At 42.1% G+C, this 16,273-nt stretch overlaps 2 protein-coding genes across 4 annotated transcripts; both read left to right on the top strand.

The window, feature by feature from the left end:
- The first annotated feature begins 68 nt into the window (after nt 1-68).
- LOC120552302 (bucky ball-like) lies at nt 69-5,968 on the top strand. 3 transcript variants are annotated; one of them, XM_039790218.1, is made up of 7 exons: nt 69-310; nt 444-602; nt 2,906-4,387; nt 4,513-4,614; nt 5,374-5,463; nt 5,548-5,602; nt 5,702-5,968. In XM_039790218.1, the coding sequence occupies exons 1-6, from the start codon at nt 304-306 to the stop codon at nt 5,577-5,579; spliced, it is 1,872 nt and encodes a 623-aa protein (XP_039646152.1). In that variant the 5' UTR covers nt 69-303; the 3' UTR covers nt 5,580-5,602; nt 5,702-5,968. The 3 variants fall into 3 exon arrangements, with proteins under 3 accessions (XP_039646152.1, XP_039646154.1, XP_039646153.1); XM_039790220.1 differs by having other exon boundaries at nt 82-310; nt 5,548-5,590; XM_039790219.1 differs by having other exon boundaries at nt 82-310; nt 5,548-5,968.
- A 1,694-nt stretch (nt 5,969-7,662) lies between these two features.
- LOC120552289 lies at nt 7,663-13,213 on the top strand. Its single transcript, XM_039790199.1, has 4 exons — nt 7,663-8,166; nt 9,386-11,533; nt 12,371-12,478; nt 13,016-13,213. Exons 1-4 carry the CDS (start codon nt 7,926-7,928, stop codon nt 13,042-13,044), a joined length of 2,526 nt encoding a protein of 841 aa, XP_039646133.1. The 5' UTR covers nt 7,663-7,925; the 3' UTR covers nt 13,045-13,213.
- Nucleotides 13,214-16,273: the final 3,060 nt, after the last annotated feature.

Below are 16,273 nucleotides of genomic sequence, written 5' to 3'. Positions count from 1 at the left end.
AAATGCTACATTTGATCCAGGTTTCCAGGTTAAACGGACACTGTTGAAACTCGATGCTAATTTCTCCGTAGGCAGCAGCAGGTGTTTCCTATATGGCTAATTAGCGGAGAGGCTTCAGCGTTTGTAAGCAGAACGTCATGTGGACCGGAGAGTAAAAGCGTCTCTACTTCTGCTTGTTTGTCGAAAAATTTGACTGTAATATTCACCTTTAATTTTTCGAAGCCGGGGGATGTTTATTTGGTTGTTTTCATCCCTCCGCGGTGTTTTATTTTCTGACAGGTTGAGCAAGCACGGGAAAGAAAAATGGACGGTAAAGATTTCCTTATAACTAAATGCTGATTTCACAACAGTTGAGCCGTGTAAACGCACCATTTCTTATTAACCTCAAAGAGCAGAGGGACGAAAATGTGCTTGGAAATAATGTAAACTGTTGCCTCCTGTAGATGGAAGCAAACAACCACACACATTTGGGAGCGGACAACCGAGAGCTCCACATCCCAGACCTTTCTTCTACGTCCAGCCTGCGTCTCAACCTTACCTCTACCAGCAGCAGCACTGGCAGATGAACAACCCATACAGTCACTATGGTGTGCCTGGAGGAGGTATCAAGCTTTTCAAACAATTTTTGTGGCTGTAATCCCCCAGCAGGGGTGGAAGTATAGGCCTACTCTCAGGAGCGTAGCACAACATTCTGGGCCCTGTAGAAAGGCGTTTTCTTTGGGCCCCTCCCTGCATCCACAGCTATTTATTCTAGCATCTTTTTGGGCCCTCCTCACATGAGGGCCCTGGGTACTCCGTCCCCTTTTTTGCCCCTGCCTACTCTGATGTTGTGCTAGAGCAGGGGTCTTCAACGTGTTTTAGGCCAAAGACCCTTTAACTGAAAGAGAGATGGAGCAGGGCCCCCTACTACTTGCAGGGGGGGGGGGGTCGATCGATACTGGGTTTTCAGGGCCGATACCGATATATTAGTAGTGAATGAAACAGACAGCGGATATTTGGAACCGATATGCATTTACAGTAAAAATGAAAATCTTTTAGTCAAAATATTAACATTTTGTAATGTTAATAACAAACTCCAACACAAATGTTTGTTTAAATGCTTTTAAGCCATTATTTTAAAGAACTGAAACTTTGAACATAATACACAGTCAAAATGAATAAGTAAAAACCAAAATAGCTTTCTGAAGTTTAACGAGGCTAACCGTTTATTGAAATTGTTGCAGACTGCTTACAGAGCCATAGCGGAGCCAAAGTAGAGCACTTTATAGTTGACTATCGGTTATCAGTAAAATACAACACAAAAACAGATAATCTGCAAATTGCCAAATATCTGCCCCGATAATCGGCCAGGTTGATAATTGGTCGATCACTGCATTTATGTTGCATATTAGACTGTGCCGGATAGATGAAAATGAATGGATATAATTATATAATTTACACATAATATTTGAATGTTTAAACTACAGCTTAACTGTATGACTACTAGGGTGGGAATCACCAGAGGCCTCACGGTACGGTATCATCACGATGCTTCTGTCACGATACGATATTATTGCGATTTTAAAAATATTGCAATATTGTGTTATATTTCAATGTATTACCTTTTTTTTTTTTCCAACTTCAAAATGTTCCAAATTTCAATGTTCAATTTCAAATGATGTCCCCAAAGGAAAATTGTCAACATCAGTTTTATCTAAAAAGATCCTTCATCTGTTTGTTCATCTCACTTCAATTTTATTGCTGCAAAATGGGAGTGTCGAGCAGACAGACTGACCAACACATATATCCTAAAAGATAAATACTTGGCATCTGTGTATCGATGCAGTAATGCCACGAAAAATATTGCGATACTATGCTGTATCAATGTTTTTTTTTCTTCTTTTTTTTTTGTTTGTTTCCCCACCCCTAATGGCTACCATACAGTTATGGTAGTACTGTTGGTAGTATTTTTTACAAATACAGTACCAATCAGAAGATTGGACACACTTTCCTATTCAAGTTAATGAGAAAGCATGTCCAAACTTTTGACTGGTCCTGTAGGCCAATTAAACCTCTTTAAATCCACCTCTTTTTGCTTGATTTTCATCTATTTCCCTTTCCCAAAAGGAAAAGCTTATAACAGAAGAACTGCAAGGCCAAAATGCATGTGTGAGGCTTCATTTGAAACCTAAGTTCTTCTAGTTTCTGGAAATACAGAATTTTCTACATACACTACAGAAGTTCAGACATGGTTCAAAATAGTTATTTTGGTCCCATCTTAAAAAAAACTTAATTTTTGAAAAAAACTAAAACCTACTCTATGCAGGACACAAAACCCATACCTTCTACACCTTGTCAACCAGACCTGTGTAACGTTTTTGTCTATTATGTTGGATTCATAGTAATGTATATTTTCATTTTTGATTAAAAAATGAACTTTCAAAATGTTTTTATTTTAACATTATTTGGCGGCCCCCCTGCTCTAGCTCTGAGGACCCCCCTAAGGGTCACGGACCCCCCTGTTAAATAGCTCTGTACTAGCGTAAAAGTGAAGTAGGCCTACTTAAGTTAAAGTAACAATACCACAGTGCAGAAATATGGTTATAAGTAAAAGTCCTACATTCAAAATATTTAAACTTAAGAGTACAAAAGTTGTACTTCAGTAGTACTTGAGTGAATCAGAGTATGTAACACAAGGAATTTGCCTTGGTGGTTGGTGCATACATAAACAAAAATATTGAACATGAATATGATATAAACACTAAATACCGGTACAAAAACAGTTGTTTAACATATGAAAAAAGAGGCTGAATGGATTGGGTGCAGAATGTATATGTAAATGTGGGCTACTTGGTGACATGTTACCACTATCAGCAGTATCAGTTGCCTGTAATCTTCACTGCGTGCATTTGTTTATATTCCCCAGGTTTTAACCGTCCCTGCATGCCCCCGTACCAGTACATGCAATATCCTGGGTTTGTTTTCCCAAACCCATTGTTTGCCCCGTTATATCCAATGGATTACAGGCGGATGTTTGAGCCTCGCTTCCACGCTCCTCCCTGGAATGATATTCCTCGCCAGCAGCAGCAGCGGCAACAGTATCACCCACAGACAAACTGGCGTCGAGAAATGGCATGCTCAGAGGCTCAAACCGACCCCAGTGACGCCATAACCAAACTCATAGAATGCCTGGATAAAATCCGAGCCACAGAGCTGCGGGGCGCTGACCGAGAGCTTGACTCGGGTGTCGCCTCACAGGCCTCGGAAACGTTTTTTCCAGGCGAAGAGAAGAAAAGCGAAGAGCAGGGTCACATCCTGCCATCAGCGCTTGGTGACAGCCACTCAGAGTCTCCAGCCACGACCTTCAGTGACTCCACAACCGCGGTGTACGACGGGGATTCCAGCCAAAGGAGCGTGGAAGTCCTGAGTCCTCCAGGATGCTGGTCAGCAGGATTAGAAGAGGAGTGTCCTCTGGATAGCTCCTCTGTTCATGAAGAGTGTCCTGAGCTGGAGCAGACGGCGACAGACGAACACTTACTCCCTCAGGAGAAAACAGAGGTCGCAGATATCCAGTCAAATATCTCAGCGACTGATGAAAGTGTTCCCAAACGTGACGTTGAAGAGCTCCTGAAGCAGCCGACGGATCCAATCCTGCCATCGTCTTCCTTCACCTCCAGTCAGCTGGCGCTCAAAGATGCCAAAAGTGGCGACACAGTCTCAAAGACGGAACATCAGAAAGCTGATCCAAGCTACCAGATCCTCAGGCTGCCTTTTGAGAGCGTTCTGACACCTGGAGAGGCTGGAGGCGCGTGCCTCTCCTCCCCTACTGCTCCCTACTACTACAACTACCTATCCATGCAGACCACCCATGAGCGGATGAGCGTTCTCAGTCCATCTCTGGACGAGCTTTCCTCCCGAGATGAGATGTTCTCCACAGATCTGGACGATGCAGATCTTTTCCCCAAGCGCGTATATGCAGGCAGGAGGCTCGCAGAGGTGGTGAGCGGGTCTCCGCACGGTGCTGAAGAAGTGGAAGAAGTGTGGCTGCCAGGTTCAAAGAGGTGCATGTGCGCCTGCTGTGGGAAAAGCCTTGCAAAAGGGACCGGAAGGAGCAAAGTCCACAGCTCCAAGGTGTACAGGGATGAAGCCGGAGACTCTGAGGAGGAGAGCAGGTATGGGAGAGGGTGCGAGCAGCCCGTCAGAGTGGTGGTGAGGAAGCATTCTGCACCCAGGAAGCCCCATCCTATCCTGCCCAGACATGCTTCAAAACCTTGGTATAAAAGAGGCCAACACAAAGATCCCTCCGATCCAGTGAACCAGGAGGAAGGTCATGTTTGTATTCATGAGCCGGCTGATGGCGAGATTGGAGAGTTGACTTGTAGTGAGCCGCAGTGCAGAACATGTCAGGGTAAGTCTAGGCCAGGGATTTTGTTGTTGACCTCTTCAGTTGACTTGATGTTTTTCTGATGGGAATTTCTTTTAGGCTGATTATGTGATCATGTTAGAAATGTGAATGTGTGAACCCTTTCGTAGACAGACTCTGCAGAGAAGATCTAACCGCGTCAGACCAAGGCAGGTGGGGAGACCGGGACGTGATTCCCAGGAGGAGACAAGCAACCCCTCTGCAACGACAAGGTTGAATTCAGCCAATCCCATGCTCATTCTTCTCTTGAACCAACGTTTACAGGGGCAATTATTGTGCATCTTGAAATGTAACAAAACACATATTGGTCTGCCTAAACAGCTCGTGCAGTATAGTTATTTTGCAGCCAGGTTAGAGCAGTTTTAGTCCCATATTCAAGTTTGTGAAATGCTGAGGTGGAACGACAGTCTAAAGTTGGGAGCACACTACACAATATAAAAACCAATGAGACAACCAGCATCAAAGATTATCTGGTCCAAAATCACTCCCTGTTTGGTTCCTATTGCACTATATTTACTTTGAGTGGTGTACCATTTATGTCACAAAATGATTCACAAGCGTTTGAAATCTCAGTTTACTGCTCTCTATAAAGTAAACCATTTCGTTTTTTCCCGCCGTAGAAAAGTTAATTTGTGAAGGGTTAGGGTTGTTTGGTACATGTACAATACAGTGCATGACTCAAATCTCCTGGCTCTGGGACGGGAGCATCAGACCTGTCGCACAAACACTCAACATTGCTGACAAATTTAAATTTATTTGGAAATCTGAACCGTGAAGCTCCTTTGTGAAAATCTGTTTAATGTGCGAGGGTCGGCTCAGCTTGGTCGTTCCATGGATGCAAGTCCAGTTTCAGTCAACATGGGTGTGGTGATGTTTGCATTTTTGTACATAACATACTTCTTATCCTTTTGTTCATTCTCCAAGTGAAGTTATGTTTGTGGTATTATGTTCTGCTCCTATCCACTGGACAGAGATGAGTACTCAGAGGAAAGTGATGTACCACAGGCCAAGAGACGAGGACAACGATGACGATGAGCCACCACCATTGCACTGGGAAAGAGGTTATTATAATGACTGTCAACACTGACCTGGCTATTGCATTTCTTTGAATATGATTTTTTATTTTTTTCTTCCGTCTTTGTCAGGCTCTACGATGAGAGGAGAACCAAGATGTTAAATGTCCCCAAAGTATGTTGAACTGTAGGTGAAATATGCCCACAGCTCTGCACAAGATGAAACATTATTTTTTTAGATTTGTTCAAACTTCTGTCTTGGTGAAATGTTGTCTTTCTTTCCCAGGTCCCCCCAAAAGGTGTAATTGTTCCAGGATAATGTGTTAAGAAATATTTAGAGCACCAGGTGAAATGCACTGCACGATGAAGCCTCTTTTTTTGTTTAGATAAAAGTTAAAAAAAAAAAAATTACAAAGTTTCTGCAGTGACACTGCCTTGCACTTTTCATGATTTATGAATTTCACAAACAGGCAAATGGGCTGAAAGGTTGTGTGTTGCAGATGATGGTGTGCCACAGTTTGGGGCCAGTCCAATAAAAATAATCATTATTTAAGCTTTGTGTTTTAATCTTGTTCATATAATGCTGGGAGATTTATACGTATTTTATAATGTGGAAATTTTGATTATTTGAATTGTTTCAATGTTTAAGTGACTTACACATATACAGTATATGTCCATATTTAATATTTTGGAAGAAGCAGGTTTTGTCTGATCAGCATGTACTTTATCTGGATGACATGTAGTAATATCAGGCAGAGGGTCAGATTTCAAGCATTTCAGAGTTTTATACATCTTTTAGATTTTTTTAAGTTATTTTGCCAGTAATTCAGCATTGATTTACTCTGTATGAATATAGATGTATAGATATAGCAGCAGTAAGAAATTAGTTTATTTAATTAATTTGCAGAACCAGGTGCTGTCTATTACAGTATGTCACTTTACTAAGTAGTCAGTTGAAAGAAAACAAATTTGGTGAAATGCCTTAATAGACCTTTTCCACAGCAGACATGTTGACATGTCATAGTAGGAAAAGCACATGTGTATTCACAACCATTACTGATGGCTGCATTCCACTTAGGAGAGGTCCTGGTATTAAACCATTACTGATGGCTGCATTCCACTTAGGAGAGGTCCTGGTATTGGGCATGCTGACTCACTGAAACAGCTTTCTGGGACACTTGATGGAATTGAGTCATCGTTAAGGTTATCAATTTCAGCTGTGCATTTCCTACTATGACAAGTCAAAATGTCTGCTGTGATAAAGGTCCATTCTCATTTTTGTTTAAACCAAAAAAAAGGGCAAACATTTGATTCCTGCTACTCGTATGTGGATTTTTAAATCCTTGTAAATTTAATCTCTCTGGGTAATGGACTGTTGATCGGATAAAACAAGACATTAGAAGACATCACCTTGGGCTTTGGGAAACTACATTGGTCACTTCACTATTTTCTGTTATTTAATAGACCAAAGATTAATCTGTTAACTTTGAAAATTACAATTTGACAAAAATAATTATTATTTAGTAGCCCTCTTATCTACTAATCTTTGGGTGTCAATAGATGCTTTGAATAATGTTTTGTACACGTTATGTTTTGACAGAAAGCTGAGACAAATGGCACATGATGTTCTTATAAACAGCAAAAGTAGCTATTATGGTTTTAGATATAAAGGACTTTTAATTAACTATAAGGAGACTTTATAGGGATGTTTTATCCTCAAGGCACACAGACCAGAGTCCATAAACCGAAAACACGTTAGTGCTGATTTAGAATCACTGGTCAAGTCAACAACCCGGTCTCACCAAGCATATTTATTCTTCATGGATAGTTCTGTCCATAAATACTGCTCCGAACTACCAAACAAGCTCATAATTGGCTCTTCGGGGGTCAAACCTGCTTCTCAACACAAGTCGTGTGAAAATGTGCTTTGCATTTCAGAGAGGCAGACTTTTAACTGCTCAACTGCAAAAGAAAATGAGCCTCACAAAGACTGTATAAAGGACAGGATGTGCCATTTTGAGCCACATATCTGTTACCTATGCCAATCTAACAAGCTGCAGGTCTGTTTCCTTAATTAAAGCCAATCAGCTTCTCCTCTACCTCTAGTTTCAAACGATTCAAGGCACCTATCCTGATCTATTTGTCTGCCTTTCCTCAGGTGAGTTGTTGCACCACAGTGGGAGGGAATCAGTGGGAAGCTAACATTTTTCATTGGCTTTAAATAAAGCTCATCAAACTAATTGGACAAGTGTCACCTGGAACCAAAATCTAGCCAATCAGTGCAGCATTTGACAAGCTTGCCTGTAGCATGAGTCCACACCTTTGATTTCCAATTTAAAACCTACCTTGAAAGCTGTGTTGGTTTCTCAGTTTGGTTAGCTTCTTTTTGTACTTGCCCAGTAAGTGTTTTTTGTCAGAAAATATACTGAAACAATCTATCTTGCAACAAATTTGCCAACAAAGAAGGAAACAGTTCAAACATTTATTTGAACTTGAACTGTTTGTCAGATATGGCGGCAGCCACATCTACCTTCCAACATTCTTTCGGTCTGGGCCCTCGGGGTCCAAACCCACCATACGGAGCTCAGCAGGCTCCAGGGCCTTCAGGAGCTTCACGTCCTGAGGAGCAGCACCACAAACCTTTCTTCTATATACAGCCCTCGCAGCCATACATGCCCATGCAAAGTATGCAGTGGCCTGTGCCAGTACCCATGCCTGTATCCTACAACCCATACGCCTACCCTGGTTTAGGTAAGTGCAAAGCATCCAAGCTTGTGTCTAGTTTTGGTTCAATGCTCCCTGAAAGTTCTTCTGCTGTATGTTGTCTAGCAGCAATCTTTTTGAGTTGTATGGTCCGAACAATGAATGCAACCAAGTCCTTTCAAATGAAGTCCTCCTGTATTTTTCTTTTCTACATTTTCAGTACATGTTTATCTGCATTTTTCTTTCTTAGTTAATTGGTACATATCTCCAGACACTTGCCAATACACCCATTCAATTCTCACATTTTGTTAAATTATTTATCTGCATCAGTGCAGAGTTTCTGGTGAGGCTATCGCCCAATTGTACACCTCTGAATCAATAAGTTAATCATGTCACATGTATATGGCCTCCTGCTGCCATTTTATAGGCTACAAAATCAGTTATTTCATGCTACATATGCACAAACCTTTTGTAAGACAAACTTTTTGTAGAGACATTCATGTGTCCTAGACAAGGTATCCTAATTACTTTGGTGATCTTCTGGCCCCACCATTTGTGGTTTTTGAGTGAAATTCCTCAACAGCTATTGAATTAATAACTAAACTTGGTCAAACATTAATAATCCCCTCAGGCTAAATTGTAACTTCGGTGATCCCTGACTTTTTTTTTTTTTATTCTACCACCATCAGGTATATATTTTAATTTGTCCATTACTTTAGGACTAAAAACCTACAAAACTGACATTCTCATCAACCCCAGCAGTACTTTGTTTTTAAGTGCTAAATGGCTAATGTTGGCATGCTAACATGCTAAATTTCGAGGGTGAACAAGGTAGTCCCACATTGCCAGACCTATCTTAACAACGCTGTGGAGTAAGGTCTGGCTACACCACAGATGCATTCTGGGATAGGAGGAAAAACAGTCCCAGAATGTCCAGTTAGATAGTAGATGCCATAAACATATTCTTTGTAAATCTTTACAATCATTCCCCGAAAGAACAAAGTAGGCCTGCCTTGTTGCATGATCCAAATTTTCCCATTTTCAGCGTGTAGCTTGCTAGCTGGAAGTTTGATGTTGGAAGCAAAGGGATTTTGAGAACGGCAACACGCACAGAGCGGGCTTTATCCTGGAAATGTACTTCTGTTGATCCAGGCTATGAGCAAAGTAAACCTACCTGCTAACTATCAGCACCTTATCGTTGTCATTATGAACATGTTTGTATGCTGGCATTTAGTATACTAATCTTACTGTTCTTCTGCTATTAAAGGTTATGGCATGCCAATGATGCCCCACTATCAGCCAAATCCATACATGGAGCCACCTGGCTTTGTCGTACCCCATACCCACCTCCATTTAATGGACTACAGACGCATGCTCAACCCTCAGTATTACCAGACCATGGCCTACCAGTCCCGCAGGTTCCGCTACCAACACCACAGCCAGACCAGAGAAACTACCAGCTCTGAGGTTCAAACCGAGCCGCTGCCTGCAACCCAGAGGACGAGCACTCCAGGTTCCAGTGACTGCGAGGCCCCCAGTGGTGTCCCAGTTTGCAGCAGTGACGACAGCCCCAGTGCCCCCTTCAATCAGCCACTCCTGCCAGCTTTGGCTGTGCAGACGGGGGATCATTCTCTGGAACTAAAGGACATGGCACCCTCGTCCACCACCAGGACGGCTGCAAATGGCGGCTTTGTGATTCAGACAGAGGAAGTGAGGATTGAATGCTGCACCACACCAGTGGGACTGCAACTCCTGCACTCTCATGAGACTGCAGAAGTATCTCACAGCTTTTCCCAAGATGGTGTCCAGTGCAGTAGCTCCGTCCTCCAGGGTCACATGCTGCAGGACGAGGGATTGTGCCTTCCTGCAGACAAGTCAGAGCAGGCACTCCAATCTTGTCCTGACATTCTGTTAGTTGGGATGCCCAGCAGCGGTGAGAAGATCTCTGCTCTGGAGGAGTCCAGGAACCAGACGGATTCTGTGACTGTCACTTCCAACTTGGGTTCCCGACTAGCAGCTTATTGTGACGATGAGATGAGCTGTGAGAAAGATCTAAACACGACATCGAACTTTAAAGTCGTTCACTTGCCCTTTGACCCTGAGTACCTGGATGAGCTGTGGAAGATGGAGTCCACTGTCTGGTCAATGGAGGAAACCTTGATTCCCTCCCCTGAATCGCTGATCCTAAATGGCCGCACAGAGTATCATAATGAATCTCTGGCTGGTGTAGCTGGAGTGCCCTCAGCAGATGTGCTGATGGAGAGAGAGGAGGTTCCTACAGAAGAGTTTCTTCCCATGACTGAGATGCCTTCTCTGGCACAGGATGAACAGAAGGACATGGTCCCCACTGGGGAGAAGGGTCCTGGGGATGAGATTGTGTCTGAAGCTGTTGTCTGCCCTGTGACAGATGTTCCAGTTGCAGAGAAAACTCCAATGACCGAGTTGACCCACGAAGCAGAGGTGGCTCTTGCACCTAATTTGCCGGTGTTGGATAATTCCCCTCCAAAGGCAAATGGGAACCAACATAGACGAGAAACGGATGTCCAGCATCAACAGGACACTTCATTCGAATCATTGCCCACCTACCTCCCCTCAACCAGCTGGATGGCTGACTTTGATAATGTCCACTATTGTAATAAGATGCCCCCAACTCCCAAAAAGCAGAACAGACCTCTCAGCAGCTGTGGGTTAGATGTGCATACAAGGAGAAGAAAACTAGAACTAGAGTACAAAGAACAACATACCGTTCGCAAGCCAAAAGAGAGGTACAAACACAAAGGGAAGGTGGATCGGCGAAGCCTCTCTGACCACGAATGCTGCCTTAACAGAAATTTCAATGAGAATGCATTTACTTATGCGTCCAAGAGGGAGAGACTTTGCTCCAGATGTGTGGCGAAGAGCAGCGTTTGCACGTCTGCCAGTCCAGGACCCGATGGTCGCACCTTAAAAAGAAAAGCTGCTCTTGTCCAACAGTGGAATGACTCCCTCTTACCAACATGTGAAGCCTGTAAGTCTCACTCCAAGAAACGACTGATGAGGAAAGGTTCCGGCCCTGATGTCTGTGGGCCTCATCATGGACACGACACAGAGGGAGAATCTTCTGAGAACGGCTCATGTCACCTTGGCTCAAAATGGAGGGCAGTTGATAATCCCAGGAAGCTCAACAGTCTCAAGAGGCCACTGGCCTCGAAGCAAAACGTTGAAAAATGTCCTGCAGCGATGTACCCAAAGCTGAGGGAAAAGAACTGTGTGTGTAATGAGCCGCAGCTTCAGTCTGTTGGATGGGAGAGGCTGCGGCACTGTCCCCACGGCAACGCCATCCGAGAGATGGATGAGAACTGCGCCATGCCGGTTTCCCTCCAGGACAAATGGAGGATAATGGATCAGATTTACCTGACACACAGGTGGCAAACTGGTAGGCAAATTGTTTTTGTTTGACACTACAGGGGAATGGGGCACATTTTTAGATATCGCCATGGAACTTTCCCAGTTGATTACTCATGTTAATTATATTTGTTTTGTAGAACAAGTTTTCTGAAATGTTTTTAAATATGCAAGTGATGCATTATCTGTCTAAATATGTGCTAATTTGCATAAATTTCCAGAACAGAAACATTGGATAAAGCCGGTTCAAAATTCTTCTTTTGTTTTGTTGACTTATTGGAGTCAAATCTTTACAGAAGGGATTTTGGATATCTCTTATTACTCCATAGAGAACAGACATTTAAAAAATAAATCCATTTTCTCCATGTTTTTAGCTATAAAATGCTGTATAAATCAGGCTCTGAATGATATCTGAACAAACCCCTCTGTAAAAACCTTCAGAATATGACATTAGATAAGAATGAAAGTGGAATGTTTTGGTGTTGTAAGTGCTACTGAAGTGGAGATTTCTGGCTCAGAGTCTCGGAACAAAACCTTTTTTAAGATATGGATTGTAAACCAATTAAAGTAACATCATGAAACTTCCCTAGTTGATTACTTGGATTAAGCCAATTAGTTTTTTAACATTTACGTTTTTAAAATGCAAATGAGGCATTATCTAATGCTATCTTTTGGTGAATTTGGGAGAAATCTACAGACACAAATGGGTGAAGTTAAACACCTAAATGTATATTTTGGATCCCCCCTTTAACTAGTCTAAAAGGAAACATGTTATGGAAGCAAAATGGCCAGAAACCTCAACATTTAAAACCATATTGATACATTGACATGCTGCTCTGTAAATAACTGTATAATTATCACCCGACAGGAGGGAAGTCGCGGAAAGCAGTGATGCCTAACCCGGACGGTGACGGCTTCAAGAATGAAGCCAGATCAACACATTTTAATCACAAGAAATCACAACCACAATCACAAGGTTTGCTTTGGTCACTTTACTGTACTCTAAATATCAGCGTGAATATTAGTCAGTTAAATCAAGGTCTACACAGGAGGAAAAAAAGAGGGGAACCTTCAAGTGCAGGTTAGTGAGAATTTAACATAATGTGCACAAATATGGGCACTAAATGGCACAAAGAACATAGAAAAAGCTTGAATCTGCAACATGAATGGAGCCTTTTCTCAATTCCAAGAGACAAGTCACCATAAACCTTTGATCTGAGCCTGGTTTGTGCTCATGTCATTTAGTGCCTGTGTATTTGTACACCCATTACATTTTCTTACTTTTCTGCATTCAGCAGCTCCCATCTTGTCTCAAGCCTTTCTCCACTATTTCCTTAAAAGTAAATTTAAGGATCTTTAAACTTTACATTTATTATAGAGGCCTATCTACACCATTACTGACATAACCTGCATGTTCACAAAGCTGTTCTATGGGAGAATAGAATTGTCACTATATTCAAATGTAGACAAATTAAATACTTTATATTTTCTGTAATTAGTTTTCTCTCCGCAGGAACTCGAAGAAATGACACAAGATGCTGATTTTGCACAAGAGCACAATTCTACAAAGTGAAAACTGCACTTTTTTAAGAAACTTTGATGTACACTTAATTTAACCTATTTCCACCTAAATGTAATGTGTAAATGTATTGTATAATAAATCACAATGTTCACTATTTATTAACATTAAAATAAACACCAATTTATGATACTAGTGTTTTTTGTTTTTGCTTTAAAAATCGTATTTTTCCGATAATGTTTGGGGAGTAAAATTATAGTACAAGATGTAGTAAATAAATTTGTCCACTAGATGGAACGATTTCTACATTAACTTTCAAATCCATCCAGTGATATTGAACTATGCTTTATATTTATTTACATTTAAAAAAACAAACTTGATGGTCAAATTGCAGGGAGACTTAGTCTGAGGTCTTTCAACTGAATTTAAATGTATATTTTTCATACATAAGTCTATATTGAAACGTTTGGAGGGCTAGAAATAAAACCGCTTGACAGCTTGGGTTATTTCCACAGGTGGACACATCTTGACACAATCTTCCTTTTTTTTTTTTTTTTTTTTTGTCTGTCATAACGGAAAACATCTGCCGGTTTCAATCTATGATTTGCACAGAATTTTAAACATGTCCCTGTGATCACATATTTGCGTAAGACCTTTTCAAATGACCATCTTTATCTAGAGAGACTTCCAGTGAATGTTAAATGTGTTTATCGTGATGTTCAGGTGTGTCCCCGGTGGTCTCAAGGCGGGAATCAAAGCTGTGGCCTTTTGATAACGAAGTGGCCTATAGCTACCAATCCACAGCTCCGCTTATTGAGGCTGGTACCTTGACAGCCAGTAAACTGAATAAAGAGATTAAATGGAAATGATTAAATTACATCTGCATTACTTGGCATGTTTGGAAAAAGTGACTTGAGTATCTATTCTTTTAAAGAGAACTCACTTTCAGCTGGATGTTTGGGCATAAAAGTCTTAAAATTTGACAGAGCAGTAATGTGAAAGTCTGTGTAGTCTGGCATAGCCAGACCCTCCTCCACAGCGCTATGGAGGAGGGTCTGGCTAGTCCACACAGCATTCTGGTATTGGGAGAAAAACGTGCTCTGGTTTATTGGCGTTTCTTTAAACCAATCACAATTGTCTTGGGCGACGCTGGGCACCGGACGGAGCCACGGTGCCGCTGCAAAATAGCCTGGGGAAGGAACTTGTTTTGGTGAAACGTGACGTTCAAAAGTTGTTTTAGTTATGCAACAGAAAACTAAGATTGGACAGATAGTCTAGCTAGCTGTCTGGATTTACCCTGCAGAGATCTGAGGAGCAGTTAACCATAGTCCTCAGAAATCCAACGGAGTTTAGAACGCCAACACAAAGAAAGCAGAAGGTGACAGACACCTGGAAGAAAAGAGGGACATCTGGCGGAATTTCTGGCTGCACCTGAACAATGCCGGAGGTGGAGCGTTGTCGATATAGACTAAAGTCTGCGAAATGTCCGATTGAGCCCATGTGTGAATAGAGCAACTCATTGTCTGGAGATTTCAACGCGAGCAGGTTGGCGTGTTGATGACATTGCTATCATGCGACTGGCACGAAACCTAAAAAAACAAAACTATCCGAGGCTGAATTAGAAGGTTATTGACATGAAGACGCCAACAAAAATGTCTAACTGGAGAGACGACGAGATCCGGGAACTTCTGTTGGTAAGGATTGATGTTGAAATAATCAGACAGATTCAAGGAACGGCAAGAGACCCAGTTGTTTATGACCAAATTACGAACCGGCTACGTGACCGTAGCATTGCCTACTTTTTGCTTCATCAAGCTCTACCCAGGCGCCGCCCCCTCACCTAAACCAAACGGAGTATTTCCTGTACATGAGAATGCGTCTGACACGGACAATATCTTGTTGTTCAACATGACCTCGTGATTTCGCGTAAACATACACGCCACTTTCCTAAAGCCAAGTGGCGTGTTATCTGTACACGTTTTGAGCTATCCGCGTGTATGTCTACACTTTATACAGCGGACGGCAGTCTGCAACGTCACAGTGTAGCCACATAGCGTGTTATCGCGAGGCTACGGTTGGTTTTAGGAAAAGAAGAAATCCTCCACCCAACCAATCTCCCTATGCAGATTTTCGCCCCTTTCATACAACTTGCTACGGCCTCAATTCACACGCAATCGCAAGGTAATGTAAGTCAATGGAGGCCAAACAGCGTTGATAAACACGCTAAAAACCGAGTATGCGTCTTGATAACACACCAATAATGGCATACGAATTGGAGTGTCATACATACACCACTTCATAGGCTGCTATTAATAAACCTGCTTGTTTGGTGGTCGGATAGCTTTTAAAACCCCGTCCCTGCTGTGTCCGAAACATCTGTAACACTCCAAAAAACCAATGGTTCCACATTCACACCCTCTTCCAGGGTTTTTCCTACAGAGAGGAATGTTTGGCACCCACCCCAAAAGAGGTTTTAGCCAGCCACAAAGGAAAATCAATAGTGCCAAAATGATAAGCATTGAGAATAAAAATAGCAATTCAGATCCTCTCCAAATGTGTTTGAGAGCAATTTACCAAACAACCGTTGAACAAGCAGAAGATAAACTTGAAGATGAACATGAGCGCTTATCTCAGTTTTATCTCTAGTCAGGCTGTAACGGCCTCTCCCAGTGATTTATCTAAATATTAATATTTAATTGGGGTTAATTGGGGTTTTATATACTCAAGCATAATATACATTTTTGTTCATCAAATTGTCAGAAATAACAGGCACATGCATAGATTTATGTCAAATAAGGTAACGATCATGCTTACTGCCGTGCATAGTCCCCCCCCCCAACGGCCCATTCTTAGCCAGGAAATTCACATTCTTCACATCATTATGGATGCCTTTCAGGAGAGACTGTCTGAAAGTGTGCGCAGTTATCGCCACTTTTGCCCAAGTGACCATAAACACTTTTGATTTTCCAACCTGGTCGGACAACTTCGACTTCTGAACGAGCATAACCCCGAACACCGACGGTTCCGCACAGCAATTGGAGCACAAAGGAAAGCGTTTTCCGCTGCTGACCTTAGATTGGACTTTCGGGAAATGCAAGTTTGCATTATTAAAACATGAAAATAGTAAAGATTACACCAGCTAAAACATCAGCGTGCTAGCATTGTCAGTGTGCCTCAGTGCAGCCTCACAGAGCTGCACACATGGCTGTCGACTGTTAGTCCCGTTTCTGATTACGTCAGCTAGTAATAATC

The sequence above is a fragment of the Perca fluviatilis genome, chromosome 22 (genome assembly GCF_010015445.1).
Source record: "Perca fluviatilis chromosome 22, GENO_Pfluv_1.0, whole genome shotgun sequence".
In the NCBI taxonomy this organism is placed as follows: domain Eukaryota; kingdom Metazoa; phylum Chordata; class Actinopteri; order Perciformes; family Percidae; genus Perca; species Perca fluviatilis.
The sequence above is the reverse complement of the archived record's forward strand: the minus strand, read 5'-3'. Positions and strand labels throughout refer to the sequence as shown.

Bases quoted from the DNA above. Each gene is read 5' to 3' on its own strand.
- LOC120552302 (XM_039790218.1), top strand. The intron at 4,388-4,512 runs GTAAGTCTAGGC...ACCCTTTCGTAG, and splicing joins GCAGTGCAGAACATGTCAGG to ACAGACTCTGCAGAGAAGAT. The intron at 5,464-5,547 runs GTTATTATAATG...CGTCTTTGTCAG, and splicing joins ACCATTGCACTGGGAAAGAG to GCTCTACGATGAGAGGAGAA.
- LOC120552289 (XM_039790199.1), top strand. From the start codon at position 7,926: ATGGCGGCAGCCACATCTACCTTCCAACATTCTTTCGGTCTGGGCCCT. The intron at 8,167-9,385 runs GTAAGTGCAAAG...CTGCTATTAAAG, and splicing joins ATACGCCTACCCTGGTTTAG to GTTATGGCATGCCAATGATG. The intron at 12,479-13,015 runs GTTTGCTTTGGT...TTCTCTCCGCAG, and splicing joins ATCACAACCACAATCACAAG to GAACTCGAAGAAATGACACA.